Source organism: Spinacia oleracea, chromosome 3 (assembly GCF_020520425.1).
Source record: "Spinacia oleracea cultivar Varoflay chromosome 3, BTI_SOV_V1, whole genome shotgun sequence".
NCBI classification, from domain to species: Eukaryota; Viridiplantae; Streptophyta; class Magnoliopsida; order Caryophyllales; family Amaranthaceae; genus Spinacia; species Spinacia oleracea.
The window spans coordinates 3,393,402-3,412,354 of NC_079489.1; the positions used below are offsets into that span (position 1 = coordinate 3,393,402).

The 18,953-nt window shown below is 35.6% G+C and overlaps 3 protein-coding genes across 3 annotated transcripts; 1 reads left to right on the top strand and 2 right to left on the bottom strand.

Annotated features, from left to right (window-relative positions):
• The first annotated feature begins 709 nt into the window (after nt 1-709).
• On the top strand, nt 710-11,762 carry LOC110784101 (nuclear pore complex protein NUP93A-like). Its single transcript, XM_021988512.2, has 15 exons — nt 710-1,329; nt 1,439-1,530; nt 2,772-2,838; nt 3,117-3,176; nt 3,471-3,560; nt 4,505-4,774; nt 5,723-5,818; nt 5,919-6,053; nt 6,260-6,313; nt 6,417-6,500; nt 6,858-6,944; nt 7,017-7,916; nt 8,270-8,451; nt 10,515-10,809; nt 11,143-11,762. The coding sequence occupies exons 1-15, from the start codon at nt 1,228-1,230 to the stop codon at nt 11,218-11,220; spliced, it is 2,592 nt and encodes an 863-aa protein (XP_021844204.1). The 5' UTR covers nt 710-1,227; the 3' UTR covers nt 11,221-11,762.
• A 242-nt stretch (nt 11,763-12,004) lies between these two features.
• Nucleotides 12,005-13,800, bottom strand: LOC110784105 (heavy metal-associated isoprenylated plant protein 39-like). The gene is made up of 3 exons (XM_021988514.2): nt 13,642-13,800; nt 12,947-13,025; nt 12,005-12,679 (listed from the first exon to the last, which is right to left on the bottom strand). Exons 1-3 carry the CDS (start codon nt 13,645-13,647, stop codon nt 12,360-12,362), a joined length of 405 nt encoding a protein of 134 aa, XP_021844206.1. The 5' UTR covers nt 13,648-13,800; the 3' UTR covers nt 12,005-12,359.
• A 1,845-nt stretch (nt 13,801-15,645) lies between these two features.
• On the bottom strand, nt 15,646-17,708 carry LOC110784104 (heavy metal-associated isoprenylated plant protein 39). The gene is made up of 3 exons (XM_021988513.2): nt 17,552-17,708; nt 16,863-16,941; nt 15,646-16,245 (listed from the first exon to the last, which is right to left on the bottom strand). Exons 1-3 carry the CDS (start codon nt 17,555-17,557, stop codon nt 15,926-15,928), a joined length of 405 nt encoding a protein of 134 aa, XP_021844205.1. The 5' UTR covers nt 17,558-17,708; the 3' UTR covers nt 15,646-15,925.
• Between the last annotated feature and the right edge of the window lie 1,245 nt (nt 17,709-18,953).

Below are 18,953 nucleotides of genomic sequence, written 5' to 3' on the forward strand. Positions count from 1 at the left end.
CTCTTATCTCTTGTTTCTGTATCTGTTTTGAATGAAACAAAGCTTACTTTGAAGATCGAGTTCGAACTGCACAATACATGTAAATTGTATTGATGTGCATGGCAGTGAGAGTGTGCTACAATGTGTGGGGGTATTTGCAGTGAATAGGTTTTTTTTTTGATGAGCCAATAGTCACTTCTTTTTTGCCTTCTCTATTGCTGTTGATGAAAAGAGCAGCCTTTACAATGGCTTTTACAAGAGTGTGAAGAGTCATGTAACTCTGACTCTTCATTTTAACCTCAAGTATACGTGTTGGATCCTTGACACTCGGACATGTGTATGGATTCGACACTTCTTTTTGGTTTAAAATCATTAAAATGTTTCACAATTTAGCCTAGTCGTACACTAAGACACATGCTATGACCAAGACATCAAGAAAGCACGAATCAACAAAGCTGAGTACATATACATGAAATAGAAATGCAACTAAACATGTTTAAATTGACAATCGAAATGATCACTAACAACCTACTACGTACATAATTATATTTGGAAAAATTGCAAATTACTATCTAGGTATTTATTAACTTTGCAATTACTACCTAACTTGTTAAAAGTTGTCAATTACTATCTAGAAGTTTAGTTATTGTTGTCAATTACTATCGTAGTCCATATTCCGGTCAATTAGTCATTAATCATATCATTATCAACTGTTTTCAAACTTTAATTATTTTAATTAATAATAAAATTTTAAAGAGGGTTTAACAACCACTATATAATTGTCCGTTCTATGAATGACCTCAAAAGCTAGTTAACATTTTAACAGACGGCTAAGCAACCATTAATTGTCCTTTCTTTGTACCGGCTTAAATCTAAATATAAATGAAAAAACACGTGTATCGCATGAGATTAAAACCAGTTAAGATCCGAACAGGCGAACACCTTGTTTCAGCCTTTCGGGGAAGAAAACAGGTAAAATTTGGATACGGGTCCTCGATGAATTAATTTGTAGGCCATTAAACCAAGCCCACATCACCTAGCCCTTTGCGGCTTTGCCCCTCTTACGAAAAAGAAATCCAAAAACAACGAAGAATCGAAAAAGTAAAACGAAAATGCAGAAAATTGTGAAATAGAAAAAAAAAAGAAAGAAAAAAAAAAAAGAAAAAAAGAAGAAGAAGGAAGAAACGAATAGAGAAGAATCCTCTGCTCGCACTACACACTGAACCTGAGTTAGAGAGAGAAACAACCATGGCGAACGATGCAGACATGAGCGGTTGGACAGACCTTCTTCACTCCTCTACCAAGCTTCTCGAACAAGCCGCTCCTTCAGCACAGTTTCCTCCTCTCCAGGTTTATCTCTCTTCAGTTTCATCGTCGACTTTTCAAGCTTTTTCTACAGTTTTTGATTTAGGGTGAATTATATATTCTAAACAATTATTATTTGGATTGACGCTTTTAGAGGAATTTGGATCAATTGGAAGCCTTGTCGAAGAAGCTCAAGGCTAAAACCCTAAGAAATGAAGCTCCTTCTCAGTCTATTGCTGCTACCAGGTACCCTTGTTTTTTCATTTTATGGCCCAGTTTTTCTGAATTGAAATCACATTATGCTTAATGTTTTCAATTTGTGTTATAATCAATATTTGATTGGTATATTTATTCTATATGCTAGTAATGCAGCCATATGCGGTATATCTCTGGAATTCTGTAGTTTTTAATTTGTTGGGGGGGGGGGGGGGGGGGTTGTGGGTTGTGGGGATAGAGGACGGAAAATATGAAGATTTGCACGATGACCAAGGTAATAACTTTTAGGAACGGTAGTGTGTTTGTCTCCATTTATATTGATCATCGTTGATTCGTTGATTCCCACCTTTCTCTACTAGGAGGTAGATTTTTTCTTATTTGCATTTCCTGGGATTTAATTCCAAACCGATTACTAATTTCCTCAAGGCTGTATGCTTGTCTTAACTCTTAAGGGAAGTGGAAAGGTTGCAATGGAACAAGGTTAATGAAGGGGATGCATTTTTGTGGAGTTTTTGGAGGGATAAAGAGGAAGATGATGGATTTTGTTTTACCATTTTCTTTGGGAGCTATAATGATGGTACTTGGGGGTGGGCGGGAGGTTTAAATTCGTTGATTGGGTAATATTTTAGTTAACGGAATTAGTATATAATAATGGACGATTTCGCGAGTTCAATTCAAGACAGTATACTATGCTGCATGTTGTTTGCAAATGATGTTGTGTTGATCAACGAGACAAAAGGAAAGATGTTATTGAAAGTAAGTTAGAATTATGGATACATACTTTGGAATCTTATGGCTTTAAGTTGAGCAGAAGTAAGACAAAATATTGGGAGTGCAAGTTTAGCGTGAAATAAGCAAAGAGGCGAGGACGATCACCTTAGACTGGAGGATTGTAGAAGGTTCATATTTCTTTCGTACCTAGGATCTATTATCCAAAAGGATGGGGAGTTGGCCGGCCCCAATAATTTAGGGACTAAGGCTTGGTTGTTGTTGTACTCAACATATAATAATTCTGTTATCATGATAGTATGATTATAAAAGAGAAATTTGACCTTTCGGCTTTCGCTCTACCAGATACCAGATCACATATTAGATGTAAGATAATTTGGTCTTGGGGAATAGTGTATTTCAGAAGGGGCAGGGGTTAAACTCCTTAACTGAGTTAAAAGGTGTTATGCTGCCACTTAGTTATCCGTGTTTTTCACATTCCATTTTTATGCTTATTGGCTATTGCTGTGAACCTTATTCGGCTATTTGCTGCCTGTTAATAGGCTGTTGGCTCGTGAGGGGATTAATGCAGAGCAACTTGCCAGGGATTTGAAGTCTTTTGAACTGAAGGTAAATGCTATTGGATTGTTTTCAATGTACGGGGAACTTTCCTCGCCTCTAAGACCTTTTTCAATGGGCATAGTGTGTTGATATATTAGGCTCGTTAAGCTGTCCTGAAGCTTACTATTCCCATTATTATTTTCTTCAATTGGTGCAAATTGAACTTGCTGTACTTGTCAAAATAATCTGGAAGTTTCACTTTAATCCCTTGCACTCCCGTTTTCCTTTTCTTTTCATTTTATGTATTATGGAATGGCTTGACTCATTTTACTTTCTTTGTCCGGAAGACCACATACGAGGATGTTTTCCCAGCTGAAGCAACTACTGTTGAAGAATTCCTCCAACAGGTACTTTCCTTTTACAGTTATTGAAAGCATGGCTGTTGTTGCTTATGAATATTTAAAAGTTAATGGCTGCTCATGTTCTAAGACTAACATTTCAAGATAAAATCCAGGAATAGGTTTATGTTCCGTCCTTTTCTTTATTTACTGTTAGATAGCTTGAAATTAAATAAAAATATGGATTTCTGCCTACCGTTTATTTTATGTAAGAAACTGACTGTTCAAACTTTGTGCATATCTGTATACTTCCTAGCACGAGTTGTTTGTATTATTTTGTTCTTTACATTTTGCTTTTTGCAGGTACATGAGATGGCAATGGTCTCAGCCATCCAGGAAGCTCAGAAAGATAATCTGAGAAATTTTAATGATTATATGATGAAGGTTTTGGAGGTTAGTGTTCCAAGCAGGTTGTGCTGATTTGTGCTTTCTTGTTTTTACAAAATTATTGTTGCAGCCGCTTCTCCTTGTTTTTTTTTAGTATTATGTGCTTTATCCCAATATCTCAAAAAAATTACCCTAGTCTCCCATAGTACATTATATTATCAAGCATTTGTTATTGTGATAAAAATCATTAGATCACTAAGTCTTCTGTGTGGAATATTGTGTTAATACTTAAAATTATCTGAAGTATGCCATTTATAAGTTGATTATTTGTTTGATTATATATGCTTACTTAATCTTCTATTGAGAAAATAAGTGGATTGTTGTCTTTGTTATTTCTTTTTTCCATGCTCACCTAGCCTGCACAACTATGAGTAAAATATAATTGTTCCTTCGTGAAGTTTTATGCTGCATACAGGTTTCATCTTTCTGTGTTGTGTAACTCTTGTGATTCATGCCGTAAATTGATAGTCAGTTAGCTAGGAGTAGGGGTTATTGTGTCATTCTCAAATTTTGAATCTGGCTTGTATTTTTACCATTCATTGCAGTTAGAGAAGGATTTGATTTTTAGTAGATGTCCAACCCCAAGGTGCTATCACATGTGAGGAGGAGTCTTGAGATAATTAGATAAAGGATTGTAGATGGCTCTTTTACAAGCCTCATGGTTTAGTTCTATTGTCAGTTGGTTTTAAATTGTATCCTAATCTGGGTTTGTAAGTTGTTTGATTTCCTCAATAGGTAGAAATTTTCTCATGTACACATTTTTCCTTATGTCATTGTTCTCTTTCTCTGATCATAGGCTATTATGGCTTTCTCGATTTCAAAATCTTAATTTATTTGATTATTGTTACTATGCTTCCAGGATTTCATCGAAGTAGTTACCTGGAGGAGAAAAAGAGGTTATCTAATTACTGGAGTTGAACATTAAAGTTTGTATGTTTGATTTTCTGCAGGATGATTGGCAAAAGGAGAAAAGGGATTTTCTTCAAGGCTTGAGCCGTATTTCAACCTTACCACGTTCAAATACTGGTGAAGCAAGTAATGCAATTACTCGTTCAGGTCAAATTGTATCAGTAGCTTCTACGCCTCTTGCCCTCAGTGGTCCCTCCAATATGGAGATTATCCCTCATAATAATAAGCCCATTGAGGAAAAAAAGGCTTCAGTATATGCTGAAGCCGTGAAGAGCCTCAACAGCTCAAGGGAGCGTGCTTCATCTTTCAAAGTAAGAATGTGGATTTGTAAAAACCATTCATATTTTACTGCATTTTCTTAATGTCTTTATCTGTCTGTGTTTTATTCTTATTTTATTGACATGAGTGTACCTGCTTAGCTCTTGTGATAGTGCATGACTGACCACCTACTGAAAACACACTGGATAAAGCTTAGAAAGAGTACTAGAGAATTTGTGATGGTAGGATTTCTGTTGGACATTGGACGTCAAAATTCAATAAATAACATTTATAATAGGGATATACGAACTAATTATTTGTTTTCCCCATAAATCTCTAAAATATTAGTCAAATTTCCCCCTTCCCTCTGAGAAGAGACTAAACAAGACAACCCAATTCACCAACATGATTTCGGGTTTAGCATGACGACTTATAGAGGATAGGGTCTGTCACAATCACTTCTCTGTTCCTATACATATATATCATTCATTTATGCTTTAAGGACCTCCTCTCTTTTCCCCATTACTTTGTGATTCAATCATTCTTTTAGCATAATTGAACATAGTTACTTGAGGGAATTGTTTCTGTAACAACATATGTGGGTATTTAAAGAGTGTTGACTGTTAAGCTTATATTCTTATAAACAGCACTCTGTGACAAGCTTGACAACACAACACAAAACAAGTGTTTGAATGTCTCCCTTGTAAGTAATCAGGCCAATTCAACTCTACTTGTTCAACTAAACAGATCGATTTGTGTTAAGATTTCTAACAGATAGTTAACTTACTCCAGCTCATTTAACTGATTTGTGCCGGCAATCTCGGGTTTTCAATATACTCCCTCCGTCCCAAAATAAGCTTCTAAATTACTATATGAGGATGTTTGAAAAATTAGTCATTTCTTTTAAATTAGTGTGAAAATAAGCTTCTAAATAACACGTGATTTCCAAATCTACTGGAGCATTATTAACTATCTTTTCTCGCTATTTTTTTCGTTTGAAGCCTGCTACAGCTTTTAAGGTTGCTTTTGAAAGTTTGGCTTATGAGGCCTATGGGGGAAAATCAGTCGGCATGCAGAAAATATGGCACCTTGTGCAGGTTAGTTACGAGATTGTATGATTAATCTTGATGACTTAACAAGAACTCACTACTTTATTGATCATCCTTGCTTTAACTTTGACGAATTGGTCCCTTGCAGACATTGGTGGGTGAGGATATTAACATTCAGCAAAATATTTCTAGAAAAATGTTATTGGTGAATGGTGCAAGGCGGCATCTGGAGTGGGGACATACAAAGCATGTAATTGAAACTATACAAAATCATCCTGTACAGGTTATGGCCTACCTTCAGATTTTTCCGTTCAAGTGTTTCTCAAACCTATTGCTTGGGCAATATGGTCCCTGGTTCTTTCTTGCTTGCATTTGCATATGGATCTCTCACTTTGTCAAACAGGAATCGTCCAGCCTTTGCATATGTGTGCTTGCATCTTATATCTGACATGGGTTTGTCGCATTGACATATTTTGGTCTTGTTACCAGGCTGCACTTGGGGGCTCAGTTGGTAACCTACAAAGAATACATGCCTTTCTTCGGGTTAGTTGGAACTATTGCATATCAGTGGATTAACTTGATTGTCCCATGAAATCCTATTGTTTATTTTGGGACATTGTATTCATCAATGGCTTGTTGTTTGCAGATCCGTTTACGAGATCATGGAGTTCTAGATTTTGATGCAGCTGATGCCAGGAGGCAACCTCCTTTGGATACAACTTGGCAACAGGTCCTGGATTTTCTGTTTAATCAGCACTATTTTCTGCTATATAGTTTCAAGCATGTCCTTCCTGCTTTTGTTTTATGCAAACTGTCGCTACTACTTTGGTGAAATGACAAGGACGGAAGCATTTCTGACAATTTGAACCCCTACACTTTCCTAATTTATCTATCAGTATCAACATACTTTTGAAACCTGGTATTAGTTGATTAGTTCTTGTCAAATCAGGATCAAGTTCTGAATTTTGTTTCTCAACTTGGTTTAATTTCATATTTGATGATCGTCACTTAAACTTATAGAAGACCCAGTTATGAGATGGCTGTTACCCCCTTTAAAAGTCTGAATCTTCTCATATGGTTATTTCAGATATATTTCTGTTTGAGAAGTGGGTATTACGATGAAGCGAAGAGTGTAGCTCAGTCATCTCGTGTTTCTCTTCAATTTTCTCCTCAGGTATTAGTTGTTCATCTTCTGCATCTTTGTGGGATTGTAGCTTTAAGATGATGTTTCATAATCTGTTGGCAGCTTTCAGAATGGATATCTACTGGAGGGGTGGTATCTGCAAATACTGCTGCCGCTGCTTCTGAAGAATGTGAGAAAATGTTCAGAATGGGTGATCGTGGGGCTCGAGCAGTTTATGACAGAAAGAAACTGTTACTTTATGCCATGGTTTCTGGATCTCGCAAGCAGATTGACCGCCTGCTTAGAGAGTTACCAAATCTTTTCAACACCATAGAGGACTTTCTATGGTTTCAGTTGTGTGCCATACGTGAGAATTCTCATGGAGCCTCATCCTCTGCACTGAATGAGGGATCTGTGCCTTACACCTTAGATGATCTACAGACGTACCTTAATAAGTTTGAACCATCATATTACACCAAGAGTGGAAAGGACCCTCTCATGTACCCATATGTTTTGCTTTTAAGCATTCAGTTGTTACCAGCTGTCATCTACTTGTCGAAGGAAATGGGTGAAGGGTTTAACATTGATGCAGTTCATATAGCAATTACATTTGCAGATCACGGGGTTTTTTCAGAAGGTGCTGCTGCAGGACAGAAGATAGGATTGATGGATGCTTTTGCTGAAGTATCTAGCATGATTAGACAATATGGCTCTGCGTACTTAAGAATTGGGAATCTATCAATGGCACTGGAATATTTTGCACAAGCGGCTGCTGCAGTTGGAGGTGGCCAGATGTCGTGGGTAGGAAGAGGTAGTTTAGATCAGCAAAGACAGAGGAGCTTGATGCTGAAGCAGCTTCTTACAGAGTTGTTGTTACGTGATAATGGAATCTATCTCTTACTCGGACCTAGGGGAGCTGGAGAAGAAGCTGAACTAAGACGATTTTTTACTGATGCTGGTTCGAGGCAACAATTTCTGCTTGAAGCAGCTCGGCAGTGTCAAGAAACTGGTTTGTATGACAAAGTAATACTCGAATTCTCTGGTTCATTATTTCTTTCTAGCTAATTAGTACTCTTCTATGAAAATACATATTTTTTAATAATGCCTAAGAAAAGATTGTCAGCTCCCTAATACTAGTAGTACTGCAATAGTTTCTCACTTGGTTTCCAAAAATGCCCATGTTAAGATGGTCATGTTAGATTTACTTAAAAAAGAACTTCTTGGATAGTCATATTAGATCCTTAATATAAGGAGTTGATACTGTGTTGCCACTCCTTTGGGGTGAAAAGTATAATATTTTACCTCGTGTTTCCTTGCTGTAGTCACAAATTCGACCATCATCACTTTCCTAATGCCCTTTACATATTGAATATCAGTCTGTAGAAATTCAGAAGAGAGTCGGTGCATTTGGAATGGCTTTAGATACAATTAATAAGTGCCTATCTGAAGCAATCTGCTCACTATCACGTGGCAAACTGGATGGTGATAGTCGGACAGCTGCGCTCATCCATTCTGGCAATGAGATATTAGAGATGTGCAAATATTATCCTGAGATCAGGTATTTCTTTTTTCTTTTTATTATGAGTAATCGCAAAATTTTCTAAAATTTCCATTCAGCTGCATTCTTGTTTCATTAGCTTTATCTCATACTCCCTCCGTTCCTTTTTTATTGCTCCATTAGTCAAAATTTACTTTATTAAAAATAGGGTGTAACGGGTTGATAAAATGGGTCCATGAGGAGAAAGATAGAGAGAGAACAAGTAGGAAAACTTACCATAAGGTATGGAGCAATTTCAAACGGACACCCCAAAAAGGAATATGGGTCAATCTAAAGGGACAGAGGGAGTAGACGCTCCAAAAAGGCAGAAAGGGAAACGTAATGCCAAATACTAGCTAAACTTCAGCAAAAGTAAAAATTAGGATTTTATATACAGATTCTTTGTTCTGTTGCTTTGTTGTTAGCTTAGGATCTTACTGGGTTCTGCATTGTGCATACATTAATCTATACTGTAGCAGCAGGGTTAGATCCACTAAAATTTGCTCAGGACAACATTTGTTGGATATTACTCATGGCAGTTAAGTAATGTATATATGAAAAAACTGTAATTTTGCTCCTGGGGACCAATTTGGGAAGATACCTATTATAGTTGGTATCATTCCTAGTTAATTGAAAGCTGGGACTGTTTAAAGAAGACGAGGCATCGTTGAGGCTGTTAATATCAATTTTTCCTTGAAAATATACATTGAAACTAATTCAGTAACTTCTTACATAATAACATTTCTTTTATACTACCTTTGTTTCCCTGTTGCTGTAGCATCATAAACCAAGAAAAACTGAAAATTGCGGCCACCAAGTGGGTACTTTTACATGATTGGGTCCCACAAAGTGACAAAGTGGAGTTGAAGATGATAATACATTAATAAAAAGGTTATATAAATGGAATAAACTAAAAGTGAGTAGGACTTAGGAAAATATCTCAAAATGGAAAGTGAGTAGAACTTAAGGAAAATGGACGGAGTATATTAGTAAAAGAAGGTCAAAATGGAGTAATTGAATAGTGCTAAAGTCAAAACGTTGCAATTAAAAGAGAACGGAGGAAGTATTACCTTTTATCTAGTGTCCTTTAACTTGATTGCGTGACGTGTTCACACTCATTTGGAGTTTGACCAATTTTTTTGAAGAGCTATTGAATTTAGTCAGTCATGCTCAAGCGTAATACTCCTAGTACTCCAGATAACTAACTGTTAAACCCGAATTCAACTAGAAATATAAAAAATAAAAGGTACCCATGCTATTTCTTCAATCCCACATCAGTTTCCACACCTTGAAGCTTCATGTTTTCCAGAAAAATTGTATAAAAAAGATCAAAACCAACAATTACAACAGATTTCTCAACAAATTGATAGTCCATACACAAATTAATTAACCTCATAATCCCCTACGCTGTTCCCTGCACCCTCCCACCCATTATCTCTCCTATAAACCAGAGTCAAGAACTCTTGTTTCTTTTCTGAATTCGTTAACAACCGAAGAGCACCATTCAATTGCCGAAATCGAAAACCCACAATCCTTCAATTTTTTGCTTGAGAAAAAAGTAGAAGCCAATTTAAGTGATGGAAGTTGAGAGGCATGTCAGAATAAAAACAGCCAAACAAAAGGTAGAATGGCGAATACTAGTGTGAACATGTCACACAATCAAGTGATGGCTGGCAAGTCACATATAAAGACTTTGTGTTTCACGGTTTCTCCCTCTTCAACTAAATACAATCATTTTACAGCTAAATAGTATTAAATGATGCAGTCTACCTGTCTTAGTGTGGACTTTGGAGTGCAGTATTTGTATGAACGTTTGATTTTACTTGAATTAGCTTTTGGCTTGAGTCTCGAGAGTATCATCATCCACCTTCTGTTTCCTACTTTCCTGGTATTATGAGTACTGTTTTGCGCTTGTAGAGTTTCTATAGCAAAAGCCATAATGGATATTATGTGCTATTAGACATGTCAAACAGGTCGGTCGGGTCGGGTTGTAAAAAATTAATCCTGGGTTCGGGTTGGGCCGGGCCGTATAGCTGGATTCATATTTTCTGTGCTGAATACTAGTTTGAATGTTTTTTGTGCAGTGTGAAAGATAGAGAGCATGTCATAGAACAAGAAACTGTCTTAAGACAGCTTGAGGCGACACTGTCAATTCAAGAGCATGCACGACAAGGCCGCCATTTGGATGCATTACGGGAGATTTCTAAGCTTCCTTTTCTACCACTGGATCCACGTGCAACAACAGGGTTCAGCATGGATTCATTCCAGAATTTATCTCCTTATGTCCAGGCTTGTGTCCCTGACCTTCTAAGAGTTGCCTTAAGTTGTTTAGACAATGTGACAGATACTGATGGATCTCTCCGTGCTTTAAGAACAAAGGTATTTAAATGCTTATACACTAGTGGGAACCAAAGATGGCCGTGAGTCAGGTTGGGCTTTGGGCTGGGCCCACGCCAGACCCATATTGCCTCGGGCCTGGTCGAAAAGTTCAAAACAGGGCTCAGGCCCGGCCCAAGCCCACCGGCTGTTGGCTGGGCTATTCTGGGCCGTGTTGGGCCTCGGGCCAGCCCGGACCACAGCCATCTGTAGTGGGAGCTAGTCTTATTTGGCTAGGTTACAGTACTAATGACTAATGAGATGTGCGGATTGCTATATATGGTAGATATGATGAAATTGCTTGTCAGATATGATATGAATTTTCCACTTTTGCAGATTGCAAATTTCCTAGCGAACAATCTACATCGAAACTGGCCTGGTGATTTGTTTGACAAGGTTGCAAGAAGCCTTTGAAGTAAAGCATAAGGGAAAGGTTGGCATGCTTACTTCCAGTCACCATTCCTCTTGCACATTTTGTACAAATATGAAGCAAGAATTTCATTTTTCCTTCCCGAATGCAAATATTAATATAGAGTTTTACTTGCGGCAAGAGAAAAGTTTTGGTGTTTTCCTTGTAATCAGTTAGAGCTGATCAAACATGAGCCCGGCCTGCTGGCCTGGCCCAACCCAAAAATTAGCGTGTTTTGGGCAGAAAATTATCTTTTTCTTGCGGAAAGAGAGAAGTTTTAGTGTTTGTGTTGTATGTGTGTGTTAGTTTTAGCTTACATCTTTGTCCTTTCATGAGTAACTTATTAACTTTGGCTACAGTAGCAGTTTGAAAATGTTAACAGACAACTAGAAGACTATTTAGCAATAGAATATAATTTGTTGTACGGAAAAATGGTTATTCTTAGCTGATTAAGTTTCTGTTTTTTTAAGCCAATATTCTGCTATTTAGGGTATGTGAATCCATGGATGCCATTTCGGGTTATATAAAAATGTTTCTCTTTTTGCCATACTGGGGTTTTGAAGTTCTAACTTTTGATTATCATCTTGGATTTCTAGTCTATCCTTGGTAAATTATTAGTCGAGTCGGACATTTGGATACGTACCAGCGTCTGACACTAGTACTCGTATCTGTATTACATAGGTGAAGAGTAACATTTACAATTAAATAATGATCATGGTCTTTTTCTAGCTTTTTAGTGAGCTACAATAAGTTGGAACCGCTGTAAAAATAAAATAAAATACTTTGACGGATATAAAGTTTGTAAGTACGGCTTTTATAGATTTAATCTCTAGTTACATAATCAATACAGCAATTGGTTCAAATGTTAAAAAAAATGGAGACTTTTAATCTCTAGTTACATAATCAATACATAATTGGCACAAATGTAAAAAAAATTGGAGAATTTTACAGCTCAATCCTACCCTCTAATCACAACTCAATTATGAGCTAAACTTTAAACCTTAAAAGTAGACAAGTTCACTTTAAGGGGCGCAATTACAAGAACTTTCTAGAAGGTTACTCATCCTATTATTCTTGCTTAAACAAGCTTAACAATTTAACTTATCCATTAATAACAAAAAAAATATTAAATTTAAAGGAATAGTTAACTAATAACGCAACCATTTGGATCTTCTTCCACGCTTCTGTAATAACCATTGTATCTAGAATAGCATGGATCAACAATGTAGGTAGCATTACTGGAGTTATGGGCCTGCATGGCATGGATAAAATCCATTACCGGGACTATGGGTTTGGGCTCGTCTTTGGGCTTTTCTTTGGGCTTCTCAGGCTCTTTTGCAGGCCCAACCGAGACAATTTCAGTATGGTAGTACCTTCTTAATTTCTTCACTACTGCCACAGGATCCATGTCTCCTATTACTGTCAGTTTCTTTTCCTTTCCGTCCATTGAGATTGAATCAATCCCTGCAAATTTTGAACCACAATTATTAAATTTCTATTATTACAAAAGTATTTTTAAAACTTAAAAAATCTAGTTTAATATCAGACCGTCTTACACTTAATTTATTGTCATAGTATGCTTAATAGTATGACAAATGTGTAAGGAGATTGGTGATATGACATGTGATCTGACAGTTAGTAACTGTCGTCGAACGATGTTTTACAAGAACTTGTATTAAAAAGAGATAAGTATATTTGAAAAGAAAAAGATAGTTTGGGACATGGAATTACCAGAAATAGAAGAGACCAGTTTTATAGCCTTTTGCTTGCAGCTCAAATCATCGTGGATATCCAATTTCACTATCAATTTCTGAAACAAAACCAACAAAGAAAGGAAATCATTAGTACTTGAATAAGAAACCTTGCTAAACTAGATTGAATGGAAAATAGACAGAATAACCCAATAACGAGGAGGAGAGTTCGTAATCCACTTAAAATCCTAAATGAAAAAGTGAGAAACTACTAAAATCAAATGGCTTAAACTTATAAGTTGATATTTTCTCTTTTTTTTTTTTTTCTAATGTGCGACAATTATGTGATCAAAATTCGTGTTTTTTTTCTAACGTGCGACAATTATGTGAATTCGGGTCGGGCTGATCTTAACACAAAACTCATACCCAAACCCATACATTTGATACGGCTTTTCGGGCCAAATTGGGCTTTTATGGGTCGGGTCAAACGAACAGATCGAGCTATAGTTGATCAGGTCTAGCGACAACTTACGTGTGAGTAACTGATTAAACACATTCAGTAAACCCATCACAAACATGCTACAGAAATGTGAGCCGATGGAAATAGGAAAATTATCATTAATTCATCCTACAATCCTCTAATCACAACAATTATCCCTAAACATAATATTAATCAAGGAATGACAAAACATATAAAATAGAGAGAAGATCAAGTTGAAAGGTAAGAGATCTAACCTGCATTTTCAGTGATCTTTTATTTTCTTTCCTTGATTAGAGATTTGTGGAATTTGTATTGAGAGGAGAGAGAATAATAAAAGAAGGTAGTGAAGTAAGAATTAAGGGGAGATAAGGTGAGTCTATTTATGTGACAAGTAGTAATACGAAGTACGTACCAAGTCAATGGGTTGAGTCTTCTTATTTTATTACAAAGAACTTTATTCTTACTCCGTATTAGACTTCGTAATGTGAATGCCGCGTGATGCCAAAGGCAGCTTCCAGCCTGCTAGGCTTCCGGTTACCTCCAAATTGGTGATTTGTTTATGGAGAGACCAGATCATTATCAAATGGACCCTCTGAACCTAGAGTCCTAGACCTTGCTCTCTTCTTTCTTTTTTTTTTTTTTTTTTTTTACTTAGATAAAGGTTTTGTTCGACAAAATTACGTAGCAGGTAGCAGGTAGTTGTTAGAGTAGCGGGTGGTTGTTAGAGTAGCGGGTGGCTTTTAGAGTGGCATATAACGGTGAACAGTAGCGGGTGACGATTAGTTGTTAAAGTATCGGATAACTAGTATGAATGTTCGATAAAAGTAGCAGTTGACATTGTAAAATACAATAAAAGCTATAATTTTGAAACGCTATAGGCTAACTTTGAACACTACTAACTTTATCATTTGACAACATATACTTAAACGCTAACTGCTGCCTTGCCAAAATTTTACAATTTTACAAGTAGCGTGTTGAATCTACTTAAACGTTATATACGGAGTATATATATTTATTGACCCAATTTGACAATTAGTTTTTAGTTTAACTGTTCGCATCAGTTGATTTGACTAACGGGTTGAAATTAGTTGTTTGTGTAAATTATTTGATTTGTTGTTAGTTGTTACTGCGTACGTTTCAAAATGATTTTTACAGTTGATGTTTACACAGATAATAAGATAAAGGAGGAAGAGTGTGTGAAAAGATGGGTGAATCATCCTTTAGAAAATACGTGATTTCTATAATAATGTCTTAATAACGATTTTCATATATAGGGGTGTTTGGTTATGCGAGTTTTGAAGAAAAAAGAGCGGTTTGAGATGAATTACAAGTTTAACCATTTCAAAAAAAAAAAAAACTTTCCAAATGGTCACTCATCCGTGGTAGTCAATCATCAATCGTATTCAATTCGTCACAAAATATAGAAATGATAGAGATATGTTAGTTAGAGTTTGACGATGACTTCATGGTTTTCTTGACCGTCATTCGTCAATGAAGTAATGTCCAAAAGTCTTCTCACTTTCTGTTGAAGAAGTTTCTTAATCTTTGCCTACGTTTTTTTCCTCAGCCCACCAATTTGGACATTTCTTTCTCTAAATGCCTTGGCAAAATTGCAATCACTTTGAGTCTTTGACGGATGTAAAGTTTGTAAATACAGCGTTTATTGATTTAATCTATAGTTAAATAGTCAATACAATAATTGGCACACAAATGTAAAAAAATGGAGAAGTTTACGGCTCAATCCTATTCTCTAATCACAACTCTCTAATAACCAATTGTTTGTTGGTTCAGTGGTGATTGAGGCTGAACTTGGTAGGGAGAATCCGTGTTCGATCCCCCGCAAAAACAATTGGGAGGGGACTGAAACCTAACCACCCAGAACTCGCCTCGAATCCGGATTAACCCTAAGGGTGAACCGGGTGCTAACACCAAAGAAAAAAAAACAACTCAATTATGAGCTAAGCTCTAAACCTAAAGTAGACAAGTTTACTTTAAGGGGAACAATACAAGAACTTTCCAAATGGTCACTCATCCTATTACTCTTGCCCAAATAGGCATAACAATTTAACTTATCTATTATCTCTCACACACACACACACACAAAATTAAAATTAAAGGAATAGTTAACAAATAACACAACTATTTGGATATTCTTCATCACTTCTGTTATAACCATTGTATCTAGCTTTTTAGTGAGCTACAATAAGTTGGGTCCGTTGTAAAAAAAAAAAAAAAAAGAACATTCACTTTGACGGATATAAAGTTTGTAAGTACGGCGTTTATTGATTTAATCTAGTAACAAATCAATACAATAATTGGCACAAATGTAAAAAATGGAGAACTTTACAGTTCAATCCTACTCTCTAATCACAACTTAATTATGAGCTAAACTCTAAACATAAAGTAGACAAGTTCACTTTAAGTGGCGTCATACAAGAACTTTCTAGAAGGTCACTCATTCTATTACTCTTGCTTAAACAAGCTTAACAATTTAACTTATCCATTAATAATAAAAAAATATTAAGTTTAAAGGATTAGTTAACAAATAACACAACCATTTGGATCTTCTTCCACGCTTCTGTAATAACCATTGTATCTAGAATAGAATGGATCAACAATGTAGGTAGCATTACTGGAGTTATGGGCCTGCATTGCATGGATGAAATCCATTACCGGGACCACGGGTTTGGGCTCGTCTTTGGGCTTTTCGTTGGGCTTCTCAGGCTCTTTTGCAGGCCCAACTGAGACAATTTCAGTATGGTAGTACCTTCTTAATTTCTTCACCACTGCCACAGGATCCATGTCTCCTATTACTGTCAATTTCTTTTCCTTTCCGTCCATTGAGATAGAATCAATCCCTGCAAAATTTTGAACCACAATTATTAAAATTCAATTATATAAAAAAAAAATTAAAACTAAAAAAAATCTAGTTCCATATCGGACTGTCTTACACTTAATTAAATGGCATAGTATGCTTAATAGTATGTCAAATGTGTAAGGAGATTGGTGATATGACATGGGATCTGACAGTTTCGTTAAACAGTCTATTACAATAACTTGTACTCCCTCCGTCTCTTTTTGTTTTTTACGTTTCCTTTTTTGGTGTTTCAAAATGTTCTTTACATTTCCTTTTATATTATCACATAAATGATTTAATATTCTATCAAAATTTGAACCCAATTATTATATTAACCAATTAAATCAATTGAGTAATTTAATCACTCACACTTTTCCATAAAGACATTAACTTTTTCTCATTTTCCCCATATCAGAACTTTGATAAGAGTGAAAACATTATAAATAAACGTAATTTTCCTCGTTTACATGAAAAACTTAGAAGAATCTCAATGCACATTAATTAGTCGTTAAAACGCGTGCAAAATACGATACGTAAAAAACAAAAAAAGACGGAGGGAGTATTAAACAGAGATAGTTATATTTGAAAAGAAAAAGATAGTTTGGGACATGGAATTACCAGAAATAGAAGAGACCAGTTTTATAGCCTTTTGCTTGCAGCTCAAATCATCATGGATTTCCAATTTCACTATCAATTTCTGAACAAAACCAACAAAGTAGGAAAATCATTAGTATTTGAATAAGAAACCCCCGTTAAATTTGATTGAATAGAATATAGCACGAGTAATCCAATAAGGAGGAGCAGAGTTAGAAATCACTTAAAATCCTAAATGAAAATCAATTGTGTCTGTGTATAGGTGTATACTAGAACTGTAGGAGTGATTTCTCAAACTTATAAGTTGATATTTTCTCTCTTCTTCATCTAATGTGCGACAGTTAGAGTTGATCAAAATTCAGGCCAGAAGGGCGTTAACACAAAAACTCATACCCAAACCCGTAAATTTAATACGGGTTTTCGGGCCAAAATGGACTTTTCCAGATCGAGTCGGGTCGAATCAGGCCAGCAGATTGGGCTATAGTTGATCAGGTCTAGCGACAAATTACGTGTGAGTAACCCATCACCAACATGCTACAGAAATGTGAGTGGTAATATTCTAGCTAAGACATTCTACTTGAAGGGAATAGAAAAACTATCATTAATTCATCATACGATCCTCTAACCACAATAATTATCCCTAAACATTATATTAATTAAGGAATAACAAACATATAAAATAGAGAGAAATGTTGAAAGGTAAGGGATCTAACCTGCATTTTCAGTGATCTTTTTTTCTTTTCTTGATTAGAGATTTGTGGAATTTGTGTTTAGAGGAGAGAGAATAATAGAAGAAGGTAGTGAAGTAAGAAGGAATGGGATATAATACTCTATAAGGCGAGTCTATTTATGTGAGAAGGAGAAATGGGATTAACACAAGTACGGAGTATGCAAGTGGTAATACAAAGTACGTACCAAGTCAATGGGCTAAGTCTTCTTATTTTATTTTATTTATTTATTTACAAAAAATTTAATTCTTACTCCCTTCGTATTTAATTAAGAGATACACTTGGCCGGACACGGGTATTAAGAAAAAGAATAGAATGAAATAAAGTAATAAAACAAGTGGGATTTTTTTTAATAAGAAAAATAAGTGGGGACCATGTCATTTTAGGGAGTGAGGGTGGGATTGATAAGTTAGTAAAAATGGCAAGTGTATCTCTTAAATAAATACGGCCGGAAAAGATAAGTATATCCCTTAAATAAATACAGAGGGAGTACTTTCGTAAAATACTTCGTAATGTGAATGCCGCGTTTCATGTGATGCCAAAGGCAGCTTCCAGCCTAGTGCTAGGCTTCCGATTACCTCCAAATGTGTGATTGTTAATGGAGAGACCAGATCATTATCAAATGGACCCTTTGAATCTAGACCTTGCTTTTTTTTTCTTCTTTTTTTTTTACTTACATTAATTATTGTATATTTAATGACCCAATTTGGCAATTACTCCTTTCATTTCTTTTTGTTTGTTACGTTTGGATTTTTACATGTTTATTAACGTAGAATAAATATCCTTTTTTGTATAAAAAAAATAAACATAAGTAAAACCTCAATCCACTAATTATTATAACAACCAATAAGATTGTTTTATTTATTTCATCAAAATGAACCAATAATGGAAAAGCATATAGATTGTTAACTTAATTAACATATTTGGGAAATTGTAAAGAAATTTAATGAGTAGAAAAAATTGGACCAATTAAAATTAAAAGATGGCACAAAAAACGACATTATAATAAATTTATAAAAGGAAAGATTCGCACACGTAACAAACATTGTGAAACACCCTAAAAGGAATACGTAACAAACAAAAAGAAACGGAGGGAGTAGTTTTTAGTTGTTGGTTCGTTGTTCGTGTTAATTGGTTTGACTAGCTGGTTGAAATTAGTTGTTTGTGTAAATTGTTTGATTTGTTGTTAGTTGTTACTACCTACGTTTCAAAACGATTTTTACAGTTGATATTTACACAGATATTAAGATAAAATAGAAAGAGTGTGTAAAAAGATGAGTGAATCCTTTTAGACAATACATGATTTCTATAAGAATGCCTTAACGATTTTTATATATAGGGGGATGTTTGGTTATGCGAGTTTTGGAAGAAAAAAAAAAGAGTGGTT

Bases quoted from the DNA above. Each gene is read 5' to 3' on its own strand.
- LOC110784105 (XM_021988514.2), bottom strand. The intron at 12,680-12,946 runs GTAATTCCATGT...CAAAATTTGCAG, and splicing joins ACTGGTCTCTTCTATTTCTG to GGATTGATTCAATCTCAATG.
- LOC110784101 (XM_021988512.2), top strand. From the start codon at position 1,228: ATGGCGAACGATGCAGACATGAGCGGTTGGACAGACCTTCTTCACTCC. The intron at 1,330-1,438 runs GTTTATCTCTCT...TGACGCTTTTAG, and splicing joins CACAGTTTCCTCCTCTCCAG to AGGAATTTGGATCAATTGGA. The intron at 3,561-4,504 runs GTTAGTGTTCCA...GATTTTCTGCAG, and splicing joins ATATGATGAAGGTTTTGGAG to GATGATTGGCAAAAGGAGAA.
- LOC110784104 (XM_021988513.2), bottom strand. The intron at 16,246-16,862 runs GTAATTCCATGT...AAAATTTTGCAG, and splicing joins ACTGGTCTCTTCTATTTCTG to GGATTGATTCTATCTCAATG.